General features: G+C 47.3%; 1 protein-coding gene across 1 annotated transcript; it reads right to left on the bottom strand.

Moving 5' to 3' along the window:
• Positions 1–11,436: 11,436 nt before the first annotated feature.
• lygl1 (lysozyme g-like 1) lies at positions 11,437–25,433 on the bottom strand. The gene is made up of 5 exons (XM_078547679.1): positions 25,298–25,433; positions 22,853–22,939; positions 20,504–20,700; positions 13,895–14,033; positions 11,437–11,729 (listed from the first exon to the last, which is right to left on the bottom strand). Exons 1-5 carry the CDS (start codon positions 25,299–25,301, stop codon positions 11,596–11,598), a joined length of 561 nt encoding a protein of 186 aa, XP_078403805.1. The 5' UTR covers positions 25,302–25,433; the 3' UTR covers positions 11,437–11,595.
• Positions 25,434–26,196: the final 763 nt, after the last annotated feature.

The following is a 26,196-nucleotide window of genomic DNA, read 5'->3' on the forward strand; positions in this document are numbered from 1 at the left end:
GTGGGAGAGAGTGAGTGTCTGTGTGGGAGAGAGTAGTGTGACTGTGTGGGAGTGAGAGGGTGAGTGTGTGTGGTAGTGAGAGAGTGTGTCTGTTTGGGAGTGAGAGTGAGTGAGTGTGTGTGGGAGAGAGTGAGTGTGTCTGTGTGGGAGTGAGAGGGTGAGTGAGTGTGTGTGGGAGCGAGAGGGTGAGTGAGTGTGTGTGGGAATGAGAGAGTGAGTGAGTATGTGTGTGAGTGAGAGAGTGAATCTGTGTGGGAGTGGGAGAGTGAGTGAGTCTGTGTGGGAGAGAGTAGTGTGTCTGTGTGGGAGTGAGAGGGTGAGTGTGTGTGGTAGTGAGAGAGTGTGTCTGTTTGGGAGTGAGAGGGTGAGTGAGTGTGTGTGGGAGTGAGTAAACGAGTATGTGTGGGAGTGAGAGAGTGAGTGAGTCTGTGTGGGAGAGAGTAGTGTGACTGTGTGGGAGTGAGAGGGTGAGTGTGTGTGGTAGTGAGAGAGTGTGTCTGTTTGGGAGTGAGAGTGAGTGAGTGAGTGTGGGAGAGAGTGAGTGTGTCTGTGTGGGAGTGAGAGGGTGAGTGAGTGTGTGTGGGAACGAGAGGGTGAGTGAGTGTGTGTGGGAATGAGAGAGTGAGTGAGTATGTGTGTGAGTGAGAGAGTGAATCTGTGTGGGAGTGGGAGAGTGAGTGAGTCTGTGTGGGAGAGAGTAGTGTGTCTGTGTGGGAGTGAGAGGGTGAGTGTGTGTGGTAGTGAGAGAGTGTGTCTGTTTGGGAGTGAGAGTGAGTGAGTGTGTGTGGGAGAGAGTGAGTGTGTCTGTGTGGGAGTGAGAGGGTGAGTGAGTGTGTGTGGGAATAAGAGAGTGAGTGAGTATGTGTGTGAGTGAGAGAGTGAATCTGTGTGGGAGTGGGAGAGTGAGTGAGTGTGTGGGAGAGAGTGAGTGTGTCTTTGTGGGAGTGAGAGGGTGAGTGAGTGTGTGTTGGAGTAAGAGAGTGAGTATGTGTGGGAGTGTGAGGGTGAGTGAGTGTGTGTGCAGTGAGGGAGTGAGTGATTATGTGTGTGAGTGAGAGAGTGAATCTGTGTGGGAGTGGGAGAGTGAGTGAGTGTGTGTGGGAGAGAGTGAGTGTGTCTTTGTGGGAGTGAGAGGGTGAGTGAATGTGTGTTGGAGTGAGAGAGTGAGTATGTGTGGGAGTGAGAGGGTGAGTGAGTGTGTGTGGGAGTGAGAGAGTGAGTGTGTGGGAGTGAGAGAGTGAGTGTGTGGGAGTGAGAGAGTGAGTGTGTGGGAGTGAGAGAGTGAGTGTGTGGGAGTGAGAGAGTGAGTGTGTGGGAGTGAGAGGGTGAGTGAGTGTGTGTGGGAGTGAGAGAGTGAGTGTGTGGGAGTGAGAGAGTGTGTGGGAGTGAGAGAGTGAGTGTGTGGGAGTGAGAGTGTGAGTGTGTGGGAGTGAGAGAGTGAGTGTGTGGGAGTGAGAGAGTGAGTGTGTGGGAGTGAGAGAGTGAGTGTGTGGGAGTGAGAGAGTGAGTGTGTGGGAGTGAGAGAGTGAGTGTGTGGGAGTGAGAGAGTGAGTGTGTGGGAGTGAGAGAGTGAGTGTGTGGGAGTGAGAGAGTGAGTGTGTGGGAGTGAGAGAGTGAGTGTGTGGGAGTGAGAGAGTGAGTGTGTGGGAGTGAGAGAGTGAGTGTGTGGGAGTGAGAGAGTGAGTGTGTGGGAGTGAGAGAGTGAGTGTGTGGGAGTGAGAGAGTGAGTGTGTGGGAGTGAGAGAGTGAGTGTGTGGGAGTGAGAGAGTGTGTGTGTGGGAGTGAGAGAGTGAGTGTGTGGGAGTGAGAAAGTGAGTGTGTGGGAGTGAGAGAGTGAGTGTGTGGGAGTGAGAGAGTGAGTGTGGGAGTGAGAGAGTGAGTGTGTGGGAGTGAGAGAGTGAGTGAGTGTGTGTGGGAGAGAATGAGTGTGTCTGTGTGGGAGAGAATGAGTGTGTCTGTGTGGGAGTGAGAGTGAGTGTGTCTGTGTGGGAGTGAGAGGGTGAGTGAGTGTGTGTGGCAGAGAGTGAGTGTGTCTGTGTGGGAGTGAGAGAGTGAGTGTGTCTGTGTGGGAGTGAGAGGGTGAGTGAGTGTGTGTGGGAGAGAGTGAGTGTGTCTGTGTGGGAGTGAGTGTGTGAGTGAGTGTGTGTGGGAGTGAGAGGGTGAGTGAGTGTGTGTGGGAGTGAGAGGGTGAGTGTGTCTGTGTGGGAGTGAGAGGGTGAGTGAGTGTGTGTGGGAGTGAGAGAGTGAGTGTGGGAGTGAGAGAGTGAGTGTGGGGGAGTGAGAGAGTGAGTGTGTGGGAGTGAGAGAGTGAGTGAGTGTGTGTGGGAGAGAGTGAGTGTGTCTGTGTGGGAGTGAGAGAATGAGTGTGTCTGTGTGGGAGTGAGAGGGTGAGTGAGTGTGTGTGGGAGTGAGAGGGTGAGTGAGTGTGTGTGGGAGTGAGAGGGTGAGTGTGTCTGTGTGGGAGTGAGAGGGTGAGTGAGTGTGTGTGGGAGTGAGAGGGTGAGTGAGTGTGTGTGGGAGAGAGTGAGTGTGTCTGTGTGGGAGTGAGTGTGTGAGTGAGTGTGTGTGGGAGTGGGAGAGTGAGTGTGTCTGTGTGGGAGTGAGAGAGTGAGTGTGTCTGTGTGGGAGTGAGAGGGTGAGTGAGTGTGTGTGGGAGTGAGAGGGTGAGTGAGTGTGTGTGGGAGTGAGAGGGTGAGTGAGTGTGTGTGGGAGTGAGAGGGTGAGTGAGTGTGTGTGGGAGTGAGAGGGTGAGTGTGTCTGTGTGGGAGTGAGAGGGTGAGTGAGTGTGTGTGGGAGTGAGAGGGTGAGTGAGTGTGTGTGGGAGTGAGAGGGTGAGTGAGTGTGTGTGGGAGTGAGAGGGTGAGTGAGTGTGTCTGTGTGGGAGTGAGAGAGTGAGTGAGTGTGTGTGGGAGTGAGAGGGTGAGTGAGTGTGTGTGGGAGTGAGAGGGTGAGTGAGTGTGTGTGGGAGTGAGAGGGTGAGTGAGTGTGTGTGGGAGTGAGAGGGTGAGTGAGTGTGTGTGGGAGTGAGAGGGTGAGTGAGTGTGTGTGGGAGTGAGAGGGTGAGTGAGTGTGTGTGGGAGTGAGAGGGTGAGTGAGTGTGTGTGGGAGTGAGAGGGTGAGTGAGTGTGTGTGGGAGTGAGAGGGTGAGTGAGTGTGTGTGGGAGTGAGAGGGTGAGTGAGTGTGTGTGGGAGTGAGAGGGTGAGTGAGTGTGTGTGGGAGTGAGAGGGTGAGTGAGTCTGTGTGGGAGTGAGAGGGTGAGTGAGTGTGTGTGGGAGTGAGAGGGTGAGTGAGTGTGTGTGGGAGTGAGAGGGTGAGTGAGTGTGTGTGGGAGTGAGAGGGTGAGTGAGTGTGTGTGGGAGTGAGAGGGTGAGTGAGTGTGTGTGGGAGTGAGAGGGTGAGTGAGTGTGTGTGGGAGTGAGAGGGTGAGTGAGTGTGTGTGGGAGTGAGAGGGTGAGTGAGTGTGTGTGGGAGTGAGAGGGTGAGTGAGTGTGTGTGGGAGTGAGAGGGTGAGTGAGTGTGTGTGGGAGTGAGAGGGTGAGTGAGTGTGTGTGGGAGTGAGTCAATCCTGACAGTGGCCTCCACCTGGGGAGGCATCACGCGGCATTTTGATGGTTTTGGAAAGGTTTCTGAAATGGAGATTGGGATGTGATGGTTGATGGAAATAATTGACAGGAAAGAAAAATAAGGTTATTGAAACCGTTTGTCAGAATATCTTATTATGTGCTTTTCATAAATAAGAGAGTATATGCTAAACTGAAATCTAAATATTTTAATGAAGGTACATAGGGAAATTAGCCTCAGAAATAAATATTTCACAAAGTATAAAACAATGGCAAGATTGCAGGTATAGGTATCAGATACAGTTGAAGTTAACTAAAGCCACAATTGCATGTCAGAAATGTACTGGAAAGAAACAACTGATCAGGTGACATTCCCATGGCAAAGCTTTATTAGCTTTGACAGAGGCCAGAAAAGCCATATTGGTCCTCTGAAATATTTAGCACAGTGACTAGGATTGAGGAGGAGGAAATGGCTGAAATGCTAAATATATATTTTGTATACATTTTCACTATTGAAGATGATACAGTGGTTGGCACAAATGCTTTAGGTCGTGACTCCTTAAATGTAAATGCATAAATGGCCTTAGCTTGGTTTGAGGGATTGAAAGTTGCTCAGGTTGTTGGACCTGATTACACTTCACCTTGAATGCAGTAGAAAATCAGAGAGGCACTGTGCAAGCCTTTGATTTAGCCGACTCATGGTTCTTTGAGATCCGGGCTAGTTCAAACTGACTCGAGAAAGAGCTTGATACATGAATGCTTGCACATGTGCCAAGCCCCGTTCATTGACATCTAGATAGGAAGCTAGGATTGAGAGTAGGCCATTCAGCCCCTTGAGCGTGTCCTGTCATTCAGTTACATTATGTCGGATCTGTGTCTTAACTCTATTTACCAAGTTTAGTCCCATATCCTGTAAGTGAAGTTTTCTGTCATTCATGTTATAATCAGCTTGAATTAAATAATTAGACCTTTGCACAATGAAATTCTAGCAATACCAAAGACTAATGCTTCAAAATGCCACATGGTTCGAAATAAAACGCCCACCGGCATTAATACTTTTGACTTGAAAAGCATAGTTTAACTGATGTTTTGGGGACCCAAATGATTAATACAGTAAGAAAACAATGTAATAGTAGATTTAGAAATGATGCGACCAACACATTTTCTTAGAGCCTTGGCACCTCAAAATTTCCCACTACACCACTGATTCCAAGCCCTTTAAATAGCAACAGGCCACTTGTAATAGTGCGTAATAATTGCATTGTATCAGCAAACTGTGGAAAGACAGGATAGAGTGTGCCAACTATTCACACGCCTGGAGTGTTGAGAAAACCAGCAAATCAGGGAAGCAAGATGTTCAAGTGAATGTGATTGTGCGATTCCATAAGAAACCTGTGGTTAATTTTGTCCGTGGCCGTGTTGTAATTTATTGCCTGACCGTTCTTATTTCTCAAAGACGCAGCAAATTTGCGACTGGTGGAAATCTGTGATCATCCCGTGTTTCTGTACATAGATTTTCTGTTGCGGGTTGGGGGTGACACACCATTTGGAGGAGCTATCTTTTCAGAAGCTTGACTCACAGATGAACAGTTATGCTTTGGTCATAGCGTTTATTGATCTCCCAAACAACTAGCATAAATATCTTTTTAAAGGGAAGTTAGATAAATATCCAAAGGTGACAGGAATAAAAGAACATGCTGAGAAGACGAGATGAAGAGAGCTGGACGCAGGGCTGAATTTTCCCAGGATTGCACCAAGTGCGGTAGCGGGCGGGTAAAATGGAGTCCTACCCGCTGATGAAGATGGCGGGTTTTCACGCCGTATCTTCCCAAGCCCGCCTCATTATTCACTCCTGCGAAACAAGCTGTTTCCATGGCGATCGGGCTCTCATTCGCCTTGGTTGCATCACGCCGGCCGCCATCTTTAAAAGGCAGCCGCCAGCAAAGCGCTTATCACCCCCAGCTCGCCACCGCTGCCTGGGAGACATGGCCAGCAAAGGCAAAAGGACTGCAGCACCGCCCCCGCCCCCCCCCCCACACCCTGCTTCAGTGACAGGTCCCGCGAGCGACTGCTGGATGCTGTGGGGGCCCGAGGGGATGTGCTCTACCCCCACTCTGGTTACAGGATGGTCAGCAATGTCACCAACCTGGCTTGAGAGGCAGTGGCAGCAGTGGTCAGTGTGAATGCCCTGTAGAGGAGTCAGCCACCCAATGCCGCAAAAGGATGAATGATCTCCTCCGTTCTGCCAGGGTAAGTCACTCTTTTCATCACTCCCAATTCACACACTCACAAACCCATCACACACCCACAGGGCACTCACTCACTGCCAGTGCAAGGGACATCACCATTCACTCTTTCACACTCATTGTCATTGTCCTCATCCCGTTCATGGGACCACTCACCACCCATAGGCCAGGCATACTTATCATCTGGCCCAGCGGGAGTCCTGATACACTCTCCCCATCTCTATCCACGCAGAACAAACTGGCTCACAACAGGAGGGAAAGGTCACAGACAGGGGGAGGGATGTCAGAAATCAAATTTCTGACAGAATTTGAAAACAGAGTCATCCAGCTGGCTGACGGTGACCAGGACGATTCCTGTACTGACGGTGAGGTCGGTGCTGCTCTACCAAGTGAGGATCCGGCAGTGCAACATCCATCAGACACAATGCCGTGAGTGAGGTGTCCTGTTTCACAGGCCACTGCCATAGACTAATTACCTCTCTTTGCTTTCGCAGGAACGTCTGCCAAACAGCCGACAGAGTCCATGACCCAGGGCCTCCAATCAAGCTCTGAAGAAACCTCTGAAGAGGAATCTGGAGGCACCCTCCCTGAAGTCCCGTCACAGTGCTCACCTACACCCTCCACCAGCACAGAGACACACACCTTGGTGGGACCTAGTTTTAGAATAGCCACGGGATGACAACCTGATGAGCCTATCGCACTTTCTGGTCCACAGCAGGCGGAGGCAGGGACTTCCCAGATCCCCGGCACTCGGAGGAGCTGCTGGAGGCCAGAATGTTGCTGAGCCAGAGTCAGATGAGGAGCCTCTGGACTCAGTCATGGCATAGTTGCTGGAGCTGCAAAGGCAAGCTCGGGAACATCAGGAAGGGATGTCCGCCTCAGATTGCAAGGCACAATGGAGGAGTCCGTCCATCTTGACACTGAGGTGATAGTGCCGGCATTGCAACGCACCCAGGTCAACACTGGTAGGATGGTGGCCACCATGGAGACCTTGGTCCAGGACATCACTCCTGCACTGCTGTGCAGGCTTAACTCCTTCGCTGATGCCATAGTTTCCCTCCAACAGTGTGTACGCGAGAGGGGCTCTGGGCAGCTCAATCTCCCTCCAGCTACCCCTTCCGCTCATGGAGTCAGCCAGGGGCCCTCGAGCACCCATAGGGAGGAGGATCAGCAGGTGCACACTCCGGGGCCATCCACCCAGGTGGCTCTGGGAGTGTCCGGCCCATCCGAATCCCATCTTCCTATGACCTCTGCAGATCCAGCTTCACAGGCCGAGGAGGCCACTGCCACACAGCAGGACCCCAAAAGCAGGCCGGGGCCCTCCAAGTCTCGGCCCTCCAGAAGACACCTGCCAAAGTCATCACAGACAGGGCGTCACAGTCAGCAGGCTGCCTCCACCTCCGCTGTGGATGTCCAGGGAGCACCAAGAGTTAGTGGCAGGGTTAGGAAAGTTAGGTAAAAGCAGTTGCACAGCCTGGGCACGGGGGTTGATCACATGTACATACTGTTCACTATTGCCAATAAACCCCTAAGAATGTCTCCCTGCCTATGGTTCCTTGTTCTGATGGGCAGTGTTTTTGTCACCCAGTTGTGAAACATTTCTGCACAAGATAAAAGGCAGGTGTCTCAGTCCAGGGTCTCTTCCCTGTGTCTGTGCAGCCTTCAGACCACAGTGACAGTCTAGCCTCACACTCCCTGGAAACAGAATGTAGTGGGCAGGCGCCACAGAGTTCTCTCATTCTCTCTGTGTGTTCTCAGCACCTTTAAGATGGGGCTGGCCCCCATCACACCAGCATCTGCGACCAGTGACGCTGTGCACCAGCTCCTGAAGGGCTGAGGTGCTGAAGATGGACACAGTATCAGATGAGTCTAAAGTTTCATGGCTGCGTCTCTGAGATGGGCCTGATCATGGAGGGCAAGCGAGCTGCCCTCGGCCAGACAGGAGTCCGACATTCTCAGGGGCTGTGTGAAGATCTATGTCCTCACTGCGTGTTGTCATCATCCTTCTACCATCTAGCGACTATTAGGGCCTCCACTGCATCTCCATGACAGGAGCGTTCTCACAGAGGGAATTGACGCATGCGATAAGCCAGACTGGAGTCAAATATTCACAACTGCGATGTGAGGATCTACAACCCCCACCCCACCCTCAGCAGTCGCCTGCGGGGCCAGGCATCTGTTTCTACCCCCCCACCACCCCATCTCCCCACCCCCCCCCCCCTCCCCCAACCAGTGCCCCTGAGGCCTGTAAACAATAGTCGAGCTGTGGAGAACGCCTGCTGCCCACTCACCTCAGTTCCCCCAAAGTGAAGGCCGCCTGCGCGCTGTTGTGAAACACTCCGGCGTGATTTCCCACCGGCATGGACGGAGAATACGGCGGGGTTCCAAGAGCCTGGCGGGATGGCCTTTTAATTATATGCAAATGTATTACAATTAGCTCCCCGCTGACCGATGGCGGGAAACGCGGCCCACTGTCGGCGGGCTGAGCAGACGATCGCGACCCTGCCTTCACGCCATCTTGAAGTGGGTCCCGCCATATTTCCCTCGTGCGTCACCTATCATGGAAAATCCCGCCCATAGAGAAGACGTTTCTTCTCTTGAGGGAGACGCCACCAAAACTAGGGATCATAAAAGTATGATAGTCACCAATAAATCCAGCAGGAAATTCAGGGGAGATCTCCTTACCCGTAGAGGGGTTAGAATGTGGAACCATCTATCACATAGTGCAGTTGAAGTGGGGAGCGAGGATGCATTTCAAGGGAAGCTGGACAAACACAAGGGAGAAAGAAAGAGAAGGGTTTGTTGATGGGGTTCGATGAGGATGTGTGGGAGGAATCTTGTGTGGTACATAACCCAGTTGGGCCAACTGGCCTGTTCCTGTGCTGTAAAACTCTTATGTTATATGATTTAAAGGAAAGAAAGGAGCTTACATTTGAAATGATCCTTTTGTTCAATTTATTCAAGATGACTTTGGGCTATTTTGCTGTGCCTGTACAATTGCTGATGTGTTCCTTTCAGAGCTTCACGTTGTTGGTGACTGGCTGACTCTGCTGGGTTCAGTATATTAGTAGCTTTGATTCGGGATAAATTGATAGTGATGGTGGTGTGTTACAGTTCACTTGGGGTTCAAGTTGCTGTGGCAACATGCACTTTTACATGCAGGTTGTAGTTTGGAGCTCAAATGACCTTCTCATCACATGGCTGACCAGGGATCTCCCTCCCCCCGACCCCCCACTCCCTTATTGCTTACCCTTGGCTTGTTTTGGAAGGATTTGCAAGTTGCTTCCCAACCTGTTTGGCCACGTTATGTACGTACCTTCCTCGGCCATCGAGTCCTTTGTGGGACTAAAACCCAGGGATTCTGGATCGGAGGCAGGGACACTATCCACTGCACCACAGGACATCAAGTTGATCGTACAGAATTTCATTGCTACCACCTGATTAAATTAGGCACAAAAGTAGATTTTGTGCAAAATGTTCTCAAGAATAAATTGCCCATTGATATTCTTTTGATTTTATTCTACTTTGTCAATTGTGGATCTTTTGTATTTTGTTTTAAAGATTTTCTTGTATATTTTATATGCACATATCTAACCTAATACAGTTCAAAAGGTAATAAATGCAGGGCTATGAGGAGAGAGCAGAGAATGGAACTAATTGAATAGCTATCTTTAAAAAAGCTAGCACAGACTCGATAGACCCGAAATGATGTGTTTCATGAACGTGTTTTGTAAACAAACAATTCAATAATTTACATAATGTAAACCTTATATAGTCACTCACTTCTGAGCCTATATTTTTCTATATATAATAACTATCAAAGCAATGGCTCTGATGATCATTTTAGCTCCTGGACCTCCAACTTTCAACTTGAATTCCAGTTTTGACAGTCATACTCGGGTTTCCCCCAGAGAGCGTACAACATAGTATGTCCAAAGCCCTGACATTACACTGTGGGGCACTCCCATTATTTTTTATTCATTCAAGGGATTTGGGCTTCACTGACAAGGCCAGCATTTATTGCCCATCCCTAATTGCCCTTGAGAAGGTGGCGTTGAGCTGCCTTTCTGAACCGCTGCAGTCCCTGTGGTATAGGTACACCCACAGTGCTGTTAGGAAGGGTAATTACAGGATTTTGACCTAGCGACAATGAAGGAAAGGCGATATATTTCCAAGTCAGGATGATGAGTGGCTTGGAGGGGAACATCCAGGTAGTGGTGTTCCCATCTATCTTCTGCCCTTGTCGTTCTATATGGTAGAGGTCATGGGTTTGGAAGGTGTTGCCTAAGGAGCCTTGGTGAGTTTCTGCAGTGCGTCTTGCAGATGGTACACACTGCTGCTACTGTGCGTTGGTGGCGGAGGGAATGAATGTATGTGGAAGGGGTGCCAATCAAGCGGGCTACTTGCTTACTTACTCAATCCTCTTGAGTGTTGTTAGAGCTGCACTCATCCAGGGAAGTGGAGAGTTTTACATCATACGTCTGACTTGTGCCTTGTAGATGGTGAACAGGCTTTGAGGAGTCAGGAGGTGAGTTACTCAGCACAGGATTCCTAGCCTCTGACCTGCTGTTGTAGCCACAGTATTTATATAGCTAGCCCAGTTCAGTTTCTGGTCAATGGTAACCCCCCGGACATTGATAGTGGGGGATTCGGCGATGGTAATGCCATTGAATGTCAAGGGGCAATGGTTACATTCTCTCTTGTTGGAGTGCAATTTATGGCTTTGTCTGAAATCCCTTTCTCATCTTAGTGCAACCGATAACTCATTTTTATTTTATTTTTTAAAACAGCTTAATTCCGCTAACATATCAGAGAGCCGAACTTCTAGCGCTAATATTCAATAGCATAATTAGAAAATCCAGGTCTCCGTAAACCATCAATTTGTGAGGCACTGACTCCTGCAGTTGGCTCTGGCTGCTTTAATTCTGCTTAATTTTGCATAAATCACAAAACCTGACCAGTATTGTAAGGACTCCAGGACTGGAGTTTTGCCACTTAAGGTGTAATTAGGAAATTGTTGTCGAAGTGCGCTTGAATTGGACTGGTTAGGTTACCATTCACGTTACTGTTAATATTCACTTGCAGAATAGCAAACCTAAAACCTTCCATGAGCCAGTGCAATTGGGTCGCGTAAGATTGTTTGTAACTGTTTATTTGTGTGAAAAAGCATTTCCAGCTCTATTTGTGGATGCTAAGGTAATTAAGGTTCCTCTGATGGCCCCTTGTTGGTTTCTTAGTAAACTAAATGCTTTTCAACATGGAAAAACTTTAAAAAGTGCCAATTGGTACCTGTGCGCTGATGAAAATTAGCCCCATTTGCAGAACCTTCCTGAACTAGCAGAATCTCACCCTTTTGATCCGGAAGTGTGGCCAGTTCTTTGTGTGTGGATTTATCCGGGCAAGTTGAATCTTGAGCTAACCTGACAGATCGCGGAAAGCATGAGGGTAAGTGGTTTTGGCATAGCTTCTCGCGTTTAAAATTCCCAGATCTTTTCAATTGGCTCAGCCCAATTTGGTGCTGGTGTTACTGGTGTAACCAATCGGAAGCTCTAACTCTGTGTGTTTACTGTCTCGTGCTTGTTTCTTTTTAAAGAAACCTTTTGAGGCATTTTATTATTGACTAAGTATCTTTGTGATGCAGATTCAGTTGATTTTATTCGCCAATATTATATGGGAGATAAAAAGCTTCGACAGGATTCTGACATTTTATAGTCTGCAAAGTTTGAAGGATCGGTGTCAGAGGCAGCACGTGCTGGTCAGCATCAATGACAGGAAGATCGAAGGACAATTAATATCCATGCTTCTTAAGCCATTGGGCTCTTGCAACTACATCATTAGCATAATCATTTCCCGTGGTCCCAATATCCACTCTGCTATAGGTTTGGACATTTCTTGGTCCAGCATTGTATGCTGAAATCCCACCTGTAATGAAGAGATCACAAATTGCAATTACGACAGTAATAATGTGCATTTATATAGCACCTTGACCTTTGTAAAGGCACAAGTCAGGAGTGCGATGGAATAGCCTATTTGCCTGGATGAGTGTGGTTCAAACAACACTCAAGAAGCTTGACATCATCCAGGACAAAGCAGCCCGCTTGATTGGCACCCCCAACATTCTTAAACATTCGCTCCCTCCATCACCAATGCAGAGTGGCAGCAGTGCCTACTGTATACAAGATGCACTGCTGTAACTCACCAAGGCTCTTCTAACAGCACCTTCCAAACCCGTGACCTCTACCACCTTGTAAGGTGATCATTACAAGGTGCAAACATTGTCTATCAGGCTGCCTCGAACTCATCCAAAAACAAAAATTGCTGGAAAAACTCAGCAGGTCTGACAGCATCTGTGGAAAGGAAAACAAGAGTTAACATTTCGAGTCCGTATGACCCTACTTCAGAACAGCTGTTCTGATGAAGAGTCATACGGGCTCGAAACGTTAACTCTGTCTTTCTCTCCACAGATGCTGTCAGACCTGCTGAGTTTTTCCAGCAATTTTTATTTTTGTTTCAGATTTCCAGCATCTGCAGTATTTTGCTTTTACTTTACCTCGAACTCAATGTGTATATGACATCTGACAGTGACTAAGAAAAATCTAATCCTGTTGGAGTGGTTGAAATGAAACAGGAATATGAAACACCCCTTATTTTCCCAAGTAATATACTCGAGAGGAAAGAGAATAGAAAGATATGCTGAAAGGTTGAGGTGAGGTAGATGGAATGGAAAGAGACAGTATGGAGTATAAACACTGGTTGGGCTGAATGGCCTGCTTCTGTGCTGTATATACCATGTAATGCTAACTTAACTCATTTGTAATTAAAAGCTACAGGTTGACCTAGATACACTTTCTGAAGCTGAGTCAGAGTGCTTGGACAATATCTTGTCTTGTCAGAACATGAAAACTTTATTGGCTAAAATTTTTTTAAGGCCCATTTTTGGGCAGGGGAATTACAATTTGCTGTCTGCCTGCTCCCTTCAGGCAGGCAGCACATAAACTTGGTGCTGTGTCCTCATTTACGTGATTGCGTAGCATGGAGGCTAGCGTAGAGTCAGGATCTGCACATGGTGAGTCACCCAGCCACAACCAGGCCAGGGGGAAAGATTGGTTCTGAGGTCGAGGTCACGGATGAGTTCTGCGATTGGGGACTCGGATGAGGACCTCAATGGGCAGCGTACAGAACACTGGTGGACATGCACACCGAGATGCTGGGTGCAGTGACTGGCCTGCCACACTGCCACCTATCACAATCGAGCAGCAAGGAAGAGTATGACTGCAACCTTTCGGAGGGCATTGTGGAGAGCTTACCCTCTCCACAGCCTCTGCTCAATCTCCCAGTCATGATATCAACCCTGAGGCACTACCACCATGGTCCACCAAACTCTCTGCCCACCCTGTGAAGGTACAATAACATTCCCTCAAATCCAGGAACTCTGCCACAGTGCTTTTGCAAACTGCAATAATGACATTTAGTTTAAATCACCTTATGTGCAATTTGAATAGCTGCACTTTAAAATAATGTCAGTGGAAGTTCCCTATTGCAGCTGAATGCATGTTGTTTGGCGAGTGAGGAATGAATGCATTGAGTGGACCTGCCCAGTCCAAGGTTGAAATTTGCGCATAAAATCAGCCGGACCCTTTGGTTGATGTGACAATTTGGCCATTTGACACACACGCGTGCACACACACACCAAGCACCCTTTCTAGTGTGTGTGTGAAAGTGCCCTTTCTATTAATGTGTGTCCCATTCGAAGGGCACCGGCTTCTGTAGCTCCTTCTCCAACAGTGATATGCAGCCAATTTTCTCTGCCTATATATTTTATCTTGCCATATTCAACTTTGGATTGGTAGCCACTCAGGCATCTCATTCACAGCCAGATTCCTAAGAATTGGGCACAGGCTTGATGCTGAATTGGTCACACATTAGGCAATGTACTCACCAGTCAATGGCAGGCACTGGGTATTTATTTATCACAAAATTGCCAGGGATTGGACACAAGGCTGCCAGAGAACACAAATGTGATCTCCTGCAGGACTTCCAAAGTTCAGACTTTTAAACGACATAGAAATAAATCACAAGTCCCAAACCTTTCAGCTGCTGTTCTTTGGACCATCCAGGAAATTTTTTTGCAATGCTTTTGATCATGCCCGTCAGTATCTGTGTGCCCTGAGAAAGATGCTCCTCACTGTCCCAAGCTCCAACAATATTGTGATGCCTTTTGTCAACCTGAAATAAACACAACGTTTTCCTGCCTTGCATTGGGTTCCATTTCTCAGAACAAAGAAAATAAATTAAACATGAACATAAAGATGACTTTAGCGTTGTGTTCACAGTGGTGCTAATGTTGATGAAACTTTGGTCATGTGGTGGACTATCCTAGCATGTCTGTGATGCTGCAGGGAGTGTGTGACTTCTGTGGCAGGAGCCAACAGTGCTTAACACACTAAACCCAATATTGATCCCTCTGTGATCCCAGTGATTTCCACCTCTGAGAAGAGCAAACTAGCAAGAAAGAAAGACTGGCAGTGTCTTATATGACCACAGGACATCCCGCAGTGCTTTATAGCACTTATGAAGTGCAGTCACTGTTGTGATGTAGGAAACGTTGGAGCCATATTGTGCACAGCAAGCTCCCACAAATAGCAATGCGATAATACCCAAATAGTCTGCTTTAAAGATATTGGTTGAGAGATAAATTTGGTGTGATGTTTTTTTAATTTGTTTACTGGGCCAGCATTTATTACCCCATCCCCTTGAGAACTTAGTGGCTTGCTAGACCATTTCAGAGGCTGAAGATGAGTTACTCATTGCAGAATTCCTAGCCTCTGATCTGTTCTTGTGGCCACAGTATTTATATGACTAGTCCAGTTCAGTTTCTGGTCAATGGTAACCCCAGGATGTTGATAGTGGGGGATTCAGCGATGGTAATGCCATTGAATGTCTAGGAGAGATGGTTAGATTCTCTCTCTTTGGAGATGGTCATTGCCTGGCACTTGTGTGGCATGAATGTTACTTGTCAACTATCAGCCCAAGCCTAAATGTTGCCCAGGTCTTGCTGCATTTGGACATGGGCTGCTTCAGTATCTGAGGAGTTGTGAATGGTGCTGAACATTGTGCAATCATCAGCGAATATCCCCACTCCTGACCTTATGATGGAAGGAAGGTCATTGATGAAGCAGCTGAAGGTGGTTGGGCCGAGGACACTGCCCTGAGGAACTCAAGCAGTGATGACCTGGAGCTGAGATGACTGACCTTCAAGCACCACAGCCATCTACTTTTGTGCTAGGTATGACTGCAACCAGAGGAGAGCTTTTCCCCTGATTCCCATTGACTCCAGTTGGTTAAGACTCCTTGATGCTACACTTGGTCAAATGCAGCATTGATGTCAAGGGCAGTCACTCTCACCTCACCTCGGCAGTTCAGCTCTTTTGTTCTTGTTTGGATCAGGGCTGTAATGAGGTCAGGAGCTGAGTGTCCCTGGTGGAACCCAAACTGAGCATGCGAGCAGGTTATTGCAAAACAAGTGTCGTTTGAAACTGCTGTTGAAACCCATTCCATCATTTTACTTATGACCGAGAGTAGACTGATGGGGTGGTAATTGGCCGGGTTGGATTTGTCCTGCTTTTTGTGTACAGGGCATACCTGGGCAATTTTCCACATTGCTGGGTAGATGCCAATGTTGTAGCTGTACTGGAAGAACTTGGCTAAGGTTGTGACAAGTTCTGGAGAAAAAGTCTTCAGTGCTATTGCCGGAATATTGTCAGGCCCCATAGCCTTTGCAGTATCCAGTGCCATCAGCCATTTCTTTATATCATGTGGAGTGAATCAAATTGGCATCTGTGATGCTGGGTCCTCAGGAGGAGGCTGAGATGGATCATCCACTCGGCGCTTCTAGTTGAAGATGGCTGCAAAGGCTTCAGCCTTATCTTTTGCACTGATGTGCTGGGCCCCCCATCATTGAGGATGAGGGTTTTTGTGGAGCCTCCTACTCCAGTGAGTTGTTTAAGTGTCCACCACCATTCACAACTGGATGTGGCAGGACTGCAGAGCTTAGATCTGATCCGTTGGTTGTGGGATCACTCAGCTCTGTCTATCACTTGCTGCTTATGCTGTTTGGCACACAAGTAGTTCTGTGTTATAGCTTCGCCAGGTTGACACCTCATTTTTAGATGTACCTGGTGCTGCTTCTGGCATGCCCTCCTGCACTCTTGTTTGAACCAGGTTTGATTCCCCTGGCTTGATAGTAATGGTAGATTGGGAGATCTGCTGGGCCAACAGGTTACAGATTATGGTTTTATACAATTCTGCTGCTGCCAATGGTCCACAGTGCTTCATTGTTTTGAATTTTGAACAAATCTAGCATTTAGCACAGTGGTAGTGCCACACAGCACGATGGAGGGTATCCTCAATGTGAAGACGGAACTTCATCTCTACAAGGACTGTGCAGTGGTCAGTCCTACTGTTACTGTCATGGACAGATGCATCTGCGGCAGGCAGGTTGGTGAAGGCAAGTATGTTCTTCCCTCTTTTTGGTTCCCTAACAACCTGCTGCTGACCCAATCTAGCAGCTATGTCTTTTAGGACTCGGCCAGCTCAGTCTGTAGTGGTGCTACTGAGCCATTTTTGATGATGAGCATTGAAGACGCCCACCCAGAGTATATTCTATGCCCTTGCCACCCCCAGTGCTTCCTCCAAGTGGTGTAGAAAATTGAGCAGTTCTGATTCATCAGCTGAGGGGCGGGTGGGTGCACTGGTGATAATCAGTCCATGTTTGACCTGATGCCATGAGGCTTCATGGGTCCAGAGTCAATGTTGAGTACTCCCTCCTGACTGTTTACCACTTCTGTTGGGTTTGACTTGCCGGTGGGGCAGTACATACCCAGGGATGGTGATGGTGGTTTCTGGGATATTGTCTGAAAGGTATGATTCAAGTGAGGATGACTGTGTCAGGCTGTTAGCTTGCCCAGTCTATGGGACAGCTCTCCCAATTCCCAGACATTAGCAAGGAGCACTTTGCAGGGTCAACGGGGTGTGCCATTGTCATTTCTGGTGACAACGTCAATGCCCAGTGGTCTATCAGGTTGCATTCCTTTTAGGTGTCATAGCAGTTTGATGCACTTGAGTGGTCTACTAGGCTATTTCTGACAGCATTTCAAAGTCAACCACATTGCTGTGGGTCTGGTGTTACATATAGGCCAAATCAGGTAAGGACAACAGAATTCCTTCCGTCAAGAGTATTAATGAACCAGAAGGGTTTTTACGACAATCAACTCAAAGCGGATTTAAATTCCAGATTAATTAATGGAATTTACATTCCACCAGCTGCCGTGGTGGGATTTGAACCCATGTCCCCAGAGAATTAGAGCATTAGCCTGGGTCTCTGGATCAGTAGTCCAGTGACATTACCATTACGGCATCACCTCCCCCTTATCGCTGGCCAGTTCTGGTCTCTTGTGCATCCTTCTTGTTCAGGTCCTGGACTTCTCTTTTCATCTCTCCAGTTTTCCCCCTCCTCCTTTAAGGCACTCCTCTTTGACTGAGCTTTTGGTCACATCTCCTAATAGCTCCTTCTGTGGCTGGGTACCAAATTCAGTTTGATAATTGCTCCCGCAAAGTGACTTGAAATGGTTTCCTACTTCAGTTAAGTTGTTGATCATGCCTCTTAGGGAGTTTCAATGATTCCTACAGCTTAATTCTATATTTACCCCATCCACCACTTTAAACATTCACTGCTACCACTGTGCACCAATTGTGGAGGGAATGTGTACCATTGACAAAATGCATTGCAATAACTCATCAGGTCACCTGCGGCAATAGTTTCTAAACTTGCGACCTCCATTACCTAGAAAATCAAGGGAAACAAGTGCACAAGGCCCAGACTGCTGAGGGAGGCAAGGGAGGAGATCACAGGGGCCCTGACCCAAATTTTTAATTCCTCTCTGGTCACGGGGGAGATGCCAGAGGACTGGAGAACAGTTAATGTGGTTCCACTATTTAAGAAGGGTTGTAGAGAGAAGCCAGGGAACGACAGGCCAGTGAGTTTCACGTCAGCGGTAGGGAAACTATTGGAGAAAATTCTGAAGGAGAGAATCTATCTCCACTTGGAGAGGCATGGTTTGGTTAGGGATAGTCAGCATAGCTTTATCACAGGGAGGTCATGCCTAACAAATTTGATTGAATTTTTTGAGGAGGTGACCAGGTGTGTAGATGAGGGTAGTGCAGTTGATGTAGTTTATATGGATTTCAGCAAAGCCTTTGACAAGGTCCCACATGGAAGACTTATAAAGAAGGCAAATGCACATGGGATACAGGGTAATTTGATGAGGTGGATTCAAAGTTGGCTTAGTTGTAGGAGACAAAGTGTGATGACAGAAGGATGCTTTAGTGACTGGAAGCCCGTGTCCAGTGACGTACCACAGGGATCTGTGCTGAGTCCCCTATCATTCGTCATTTATATAAACGACATAGATGACTATGTGGGGTGTAGGATTAGTAAGTTTGCGGATGACACAAAGATTGGCTGGGTCGTTAACAGTGAGGTTGAGTGTCTTGGGCTACAGGGAGATATAGATGGGATGGTCAAATGGGCAGATAAGTGGCAGATGGAATTTAACCCTGAAAAGTGTGAGGTGATACACTTTGGAAGGAGTAATTTGACAAGGAAGTATTCAATGAACGGCATGACACTAGGAAGTTCTGAGGAACAAAGGGACTTTGGCATGTGTGTCCATAGATCTCTGAAGGCGGAGGGGCATGTTAGTGGGGTGGTGAAAAAGGCATATGGGACACTTGCCTTTCTCAATCGAGGCATAGATTACAAAAGTAGGGAAGCCATGTTGGAGTTGTATAGAACCTTGGTGAGGCCACAGCTGGAGTACTGTGTGCAGTTCTGGTCGCCACATTATAGGAAGGATGTGATTGCACTGGAGGGGGTGCAGAGGAGATTCACCAGGATGTTGCCTGGGATGAAACATTTAAGTTATGAAGAGATATTGGATAGACTTGGGTTGTTTTCGTCGGAGCAGAAAAGACTGAGAGGCGACCTGATCGAGGTGTACAAGATTATGAGGGGCATGGACAGGGTGGATAGGGGGCAGCTGTTCCCCTTAGTTGAAGGGTCAGTCACAAGGGGACATAAGTTCAAGGTGAGGGGCAGGAGGTTTAGGAGGATGTGAGGAAAAACGTTTTTACCCAGAGGGTAGTGACGGTCTGGAATGCACTGCCTGGGAGGGTGGTGGAGGCAGGTTGCCTCACATCCTTTAAAAAGTACCTGGATGAGCACTTGGCACGTGATAACATTCAAGGCTATGGGCCAAGTGCTGGTAAATGGGATTAGGTAGGTAGGTCAGGTGTTTCTCATGTGTCGGTGCAGAGTCGATGGGCTGAAGGGCCTCTTTTGCACTGTGTGATTCTATGATAAGAACACCAACACCTGCAAGTCCCTCTCCAAGTCACACAAGCGTTCTGACTTGGAACTACACCATTGTTTGTTCCTTCATCATTACTGGGCCAAATTCCTGGAACTCCATTCCCATCAGCACTGTGGGTGTATCTGTAGCATGATGGACTGCAGTGGTTCGAGAAGGTAGTTCTCCAGAAGGACATTTAGGGATGGGCAACAAATTCTGGTGCCAACGCCCAGATCCCGAGAATGAATAAATTAAAAATGCCGCCAAGGAAAACAGCAACGCCCAGCCAAACCAGCATGCTGATAGGCGAGGCGGAATTTTACAGCCCCATCATGGCGGGGGGGGGGTGGGGCCGGAAAAATGCAACGAGCTTTCAAAACTCCATTGGCTTTGGTGGGACTGGAAGATCCCGCTGCGGGAGGGATGGAAAATTCCACCCGTTGTGCCCGTTGCCACAGTGAATATTGCCAAGAGGATCATTTCCAGAAGCTGGTGGAACCATGGACTGGAACACACTCTGTCTAGCTAACCCCCGCTCACCCACCTGTGCAAAGGACATAAAGCCATGACCCACAGCTTCTGGTCTTTGCCAAACAATTGCCCCATGCCTCACCCGCTACAAAAAGTGGAATTAAACTTCATCTCTTGTGTTCTACAACCGTTTCCTTCCCTTTAATCGAACTAAAAGTGATGGAATAGAATGTCTTGTCAAAGCGCATGCCCGTTCTGTCATTTTGATATCTTTCAGTTTAAAAGCAGTTTGTCGGTAATGTTGTTCAATATGCCAATGTATCTACTACTAGGGAACTGTCAGCTGGAATGCAACTTGTTAGAATCAATGCGATAATACATGTTAGTATTTTCAAATGATCTCAATACCAGAACCATCCTATTCTGCTGGCTGATTTCTGGTAATATAGTCATTAGGACATACTTGTCCCTCCAGAATTTCAGTTTGAAAAGAGTAAACCAGCTATTTATTTCTCCCTTCACCCAGATGAAACTCTTTCCTCTGTGTGTCTCTGAATTCCAGCCATGTTAATTCCCCACAGTCAAAGGACAGCTTCCATTTCTTCTCTTAGGGGAATGGAGAGGCGTAGCATTGGTCTCCTGCCTATCCACTGCACTGATGCCTAATTTTTCCACCCCCCCCCCTCCCTCCCTTGGTAGTATTAGGGGTTCAGTTATTAAAAATATAGCTGCTAGCTAAGTTTGTCACAGTCTTCCTAACGCAGGCCAAGGAGAAAAGTTTCTCCCTGCTGTGTCACAAAGTGACTTGCTTCCTACCTGCATGAGGCCAAAGCCATTTCCATGGTCACCCCAGCCATTTATCAAGACATTCCCACCGCGTGATTCACGGGACATGATGGCACCAATTATGGCTGGATCAACCCTGTTAGCCGTGGCAACTTTATTTATCAAAGCCTTGTACTTGTTCACTCTCTCCAAGTCAGTCGCCATCAGCTTGTGAGAGGCGTCAATACCTGTAAAAATAGAAGCAAAAATCCTTCTACTGAATCACTTTCTATGTGATTTAGCCTCACCTGCCTTTAAACTTGTGCTATGGATCTTACATCTAACGATTAAAACAACCCTCGCCATCCCAAATAATGTTCTAACTGACTTGCAATTGCATTCTTTTATCCACAGAACCTTCCCAGTTTTGGCATGATGACTTGCTGTGGTTGGATGTTCAGGCAGCTCTCATTAATCCACCACATATTCTTATGTATCTGAATCTGGACAGCCATGTGTTAGCACCAAAATCTGGCTGTGTTCAGTCTTGTCCTGGCCTAACACTTGCCCAACTCTTTTCTGATTACTGGTTCCCACTGATAATGTGAACTTGTCCATTTTGGCAGGAAGAATAAACAAAGCAACATATTTAAAAGGAAAAAGGCTGCAGAACCCTGAGGTATAAGAGATCAGGGTGTCCTGGTACATGAATCCCAAAAGACTAGTGTGCAGTTACAGCAAGTGATTAAGAAGATAAATGGAATGATGGCCTTTATTGCAAGAGGGATGGAGAATAAAAGTAGGGAAGATTTTCAACAGTTGGATAGGGTGTTGGTGAGACCACATCTGGAATACTGTGTACAGTTCTGGTCTCCTTATTTAAGGAAGAACATATTTGCATTAGAAGCAGTTCAGAGAAGGTTCACTTGACTGATTCCTGGGATGAGGGAGTTATCTTATGAGGAAAGGTTGGACAGGCTGGGCCTGTATCCATTGGAGTTTAGAAGAATGAGAAGTGATCTTATTGAAACATATAAGGTCCCGAGGGGACTTGACAGGATAGATGCTGAGGGGATGTTTCCCCTTGTGGGAGAGACTAGAACTATGGAATGCAGTTTAAAAATAAGGGGTCTCCCATTTCACACACAATCCCAGAATCACACAGTGCAGAAGAGGCCTTTCGGCCCATTGAGTCTGCACCGACATGTGAGAAACACCTAACCTGAGAAACACCATTTCAAACAGAGATGGGGAGAATTTTTTTCTCTCAGAGGTTCATGGAATTCTATTCCCAGAGAACAGTGGAGGCAGGGGTCATTGAATATTTTTAAGGCTGAGCTAGATAGATTTTTGATTGACAAGGGACTCAAAGGCTATAGGAGGTAGGAAGGAATGTGGAGTTGAGGCGATAATCAGATCAGCAATGATCTTCTTGAATGGCAGAGCAGGCTCGAGGGGCTGAATGGCCTGTTCCTGCTCCTCATTCGCATGGTCGTATGTTGTTTGCTTGGTATGAATTTCTCCTCATGTGAACGCCTCCCATTTATCAAGGGCCAGCTTTGGGAAAACAGGGAATTACAGACCCTGGAGTTTGCATAGGGGGTACTGCTGTAATTTAAACAGCTAATACCACACAGTCTGTGTTGTAGCCTTTATGGTTTTGGTTAGCAGGTGAAAGGGAAGAATCCCAGCTCCTCCACCCCCACCTCATGATGCTAGGTCTATCACTTGAGGTTCCTGTAATAATCCAACTTGTCTGGTAAATATAAACAATAGTGCTGTGGATCTGGATAGAGGTCACATTATTGAAGATACTTTTCTATTCTTTTTATCCCTCTGTACTTGAATGAAAAGAATCCCTGATAAGACCAGAGGGAGGCGATGGCATAGTCATATTGTCACTGGACTAGTAACCCGAGACCCAGGGTAATTCTCTGGGGACCTGGGTACGAATCCCGCCATGGCAGATGATGGAATTTGAGCTCAATAAAAATCTGGAATTAGAAGTCTAATGATGACCCTGCAACCATTGTCAATTGTTGTAAAAACCCATCTGGTTCACTACTTAGAGAAGGAAGATCTGCTCTCCTTACCTGGTCTGGCCTGCATGTGACCCCAGACCCACAGCAATGTGGTTGACTCTTAAATGCCCTCTGAACAAGGGCAATTAGGGATGGGCAATAAATGCTGGCCTAGCCAATGACACTCACATCCAATGAATTTAAAAAAAAACTTTCCAATTATGTATTGACTGTAAAATACAGAATATGTGTGTACATGTAATGATAGAAACTTTATACAGTTACTGTAAATGGAATACAATCTCTTCCAAGATATTTCTGTATTCCGCAGCCACACTCACACATATCACAGTAACTATTAATTACATCCATTCCTCACCTTTTTCAGTTAGTTTGTCCTGATTTGCTGTTTGTCCGGAAGCACCAGTTGTTTCAACCTTTGTGATATCGCCATAGATGGAAGATGCTAGTATATTGGCCAAAAGTAGACAAGTTACTCTTAAACAACAAGCAGAAATTGGATGTGGCTGTAATGGCTCTACTCCGCCTTTTCATCATGTACCAGCTGAAACACGATGTACTGTTTTTGGAGCATGTTCAAAAGCTCCCCCCAACATTAAGGTCACTGATGCTTGCTGAGCTGTAATGGTTTAAGGTAATTCGCTGCAAAGGAATGAAGATTTGTTCCCGTAGGAGAAGCTAAGTGCATTCCCTCTCCTTACAAGTTAAAAGAAACTTGCAAAAGCAACGTGGATTTGGGTTAGAAAAGGAAATGAATTGGCAGGGCTTGGGGGCCAAGAGCCGGGGAGTGGCACTATTTGGATAGTTACATATGGATATTTGAAATGTAATATTTGGGCAGTACGGGTGAACTACTGAGCATAACAGCTGCAGCGTGAAAAATTGGGTGATGCTTTGGGCACAGGGTTCGCAACTTGTGACATGCCTATGCCGTGCAGTTCGAGGTGGGACCACACAATTTTTGCATCCCCACCTCGTCTGCATGAAAGTAGCATTGACCCGACGGGCCCGACTGCTATTGTCTGCTCCTCCAAGCTGCCTCTGAGCACAGCAGGGGAAGCTGTGGCAGCAGACATTGTTTGCTGAACACAGGGTACAGCCAGCCTGCTCCTACTTAAGGGCAGGCTGTACCTTAGAGGTGAACGGTGCAAAGACATTGCCGCCACAATTTGCAAATTTTGCAAAGTGAGCTCCATTGAGCTGGACACCTCCTCACGCAGCGGGGGCGTGGGGGTGGGGGTGGGGGAGGTGGTCGACTTGTGCAGTGAAATGCTCTCTAATTGGGCCTTCGATTATGCAAACTCACGGGCCACCTCCTTGGAGTGGGCTGCCTGTCCGCTTCTGGGTCCGCTGTTGGCAAAATGCCACATAAAATGGAAAGGTGTCAGGAGAGGAGCCAATCCAACATGGGTTCCTGTGATTTTACTGCACCCTGTGCCACCCAGCTTTCCTCTTGGGGTGGTGGGGGGGGGCAATGGGACAGGTGGACTGGGAGGCAAGAGCGTTGCCAGTATAGAGCATTGCCTGGAAAGAGGCAGAGCCAGTATAACCAATCAGCAAACTAGGTGGCCGACTTGAGTGGCAACATTTGGGGGGTGGGGTGGCAAAAACTGAATGAGCTATTCATGAAACCACCTAATTCAACAGACAGGGCTTCAGAATGAAAAGTCTAGATCTACATCCACATATGCTGTCCTAACATATAGGTTTCCATGTATCTATGTTGCAGTCTTTCCCAAAATTCCATATTATATTCCTTATCCAGTTCACGTGACAGTTTTACAAGTTTGTACAACTACACGACTATTGCAAAACTGCGAAGCTGTATATGGTAGAAAACAACGTGATTTAAACTCGCGCACTCTATCGCAATGATTATTGATTACATAAAATCATCTAGCAACTGTTGCAAGAGCAGACAGTATTATATCATATGCATCATATCACACATTCTAAGGTGCATTTGTTCCAGTATACAATCCTGTGAAAAGTCTAGAGCAATGACTGGCACAATCAGCCTCCTTTACAACGCAAAATAAATCTGGAAATATAAACGCAGAATTTTTATTCCTACTAATGCACCGCGTGCATTTTCAGAAGTTAATTATGGGGTGGGGGGGAAGCTTCGCACCAGCCCTGGAAAGAGAGGTCGGAGAGATCACTTGAGTTAGCGATCGCATTTGCAGGATGGGACTCTCGTGCCAACATCCCGAATTCCCTGAGTTTCCTTCCCGTGCGGGCAATACGCCCCCACCTCGGTCTGACCATCTCACTCCCCAAGCCCCGGACCCAACTGCAGGATTTAGGGAAGACTGGGGTGCCGTTGCTTCTTGCTGGCATTTCCCACACCTCTGACCACATTTGAGCCAGGCGAGGGAGGGGAGATGCTGTGCCTTCAACCAGAGAAGCGCCCGTCAGGGTCGGACAGGAGAGAGGACCTTTGGAAGCTTAGGCAGAATAGATTTTATTTAGCAGAGCAAAGGTCTTTCTCCAGTCTCTGGAGTCACCAGGGCACAGAAACAGCACTTCCTGAATATATTCAAAGTGTTGCAGTCTTAAAATTACACTTTAAAAGTTAACTTGCAGATGCTGCCTAAATAGAACTATACAGGAAACACAGCACAGAAACAAACCATTCGGTTCATCTACGGTATCCTGGCATTTATGCTCCAAAAAGCTCCCTCCCACAGCCCTTTATCTAACCCCAGTTAGAATACCCTTCTATTGCATCTTCTGACTTCAATGCTATTACAGCTGATTTGAAACACTAACTTCTAATGGAATATCAGAAAAAAAGACTTACACATTTCTGTGCACACTTATTGCTGTTGCTCTTTGTCACTGCAGGTCAAATGTTCTTCTGTTGCAAAAGGAAGTGATCACGCCCTTATGAAGGGCTTACCAAATATAGGGTAATAACAGCTACGTGCGTCCCAAAAACCGCTGAGTTGAAACAGTCAGGGTGTGTCAGCGAAAAGGAATTATTTCGGCAGTTGTTCAGAATCACTACGACTTGTACTTCTCTGTATTTATACTGCAAGCAGCATGCTCAACAATCTATAGAGTGGCTGTAGTTGGTAATGTGCCAGGAGATGAGTCTAGTAACAATTAGGTGTGTCTCCAGGAAGTGGGAGCTGCCTGCCTGGCAACAGTGGCAAAGGCAGGCAGTAGCCATGTTGGGGCCTGCTGCTGCATTGCCAAAGATGGCAGGCAACTCCTCAGAGGGGCAAGAGCATTGACGGAGCTGGAAGGAAAGACATAAAGGAAAAAATCAAGGACCAGCACTCGCGCTAGCACGGGTAGGTCCCAGAAAACAACAGGTTAAAAACAAAAAGAGAGATAAACTTTAATTGGCCTCATGTTGAACATGACAGTTATTCACTAAAGTACACCTGCCTGTTTGAGTTTGCTGAAATAACATTTAATAATTCAACTCTACACTGGACAAACCCCTTAGCGGCTTCCTCAAGAAGCTTAGGAGGCCGTTAATTGGCAGTGAGCGGGTTTCCTGTTCCCTCCCTCACTGGCCCTTTGAAAATTGCAAACTGTCCTGGAGGCATTGGGTGCCAAGACGACCTTCAGTATCACAATTTTCAAATCGCGCTCACACCGGATCCTGACCCCACGGTTCTTTGAACATCTGGCCAAATGTTTTGGGTCGATGACCTTTCATCAGAACTGGAAAAAGTTAGAGATGTAACA

The sequence above is a fragment of the Cetorhinus maximus genome, chromosome 8 (assembly GCF_964194155.1).
Source record: "Cetorhinus maximus chromosome 8, sCetMax3.hap1.1, whole genome shotgun sequence".
NCBI lineage: Eukaryota > Metazoa > Chordata > Chondrichthyes > Lamniformes > Cetorhinidae > Cetorhinus > Cetorhinus maximus.

Bases quoted from the DNA above. Each gene is read 5' to 3' on its own strand.
- lygl1 (XM_078547679.1), bottom strand. The intron at 14,034-20,503 runs GTAGGAAGCAAG...TGTTTATTTCAG, and splicing joins ATGGCTTTGGCCTCATGCAG to GTTGACAAAAGGCATCACAA. The intron at 11,730-13,894 runs GTTTGGGACTTG...TCTTCATTACAG, and splicing joins CAAAGAACAGCAGCTGAAAG to GTGGGATTTCAGCATACAAT.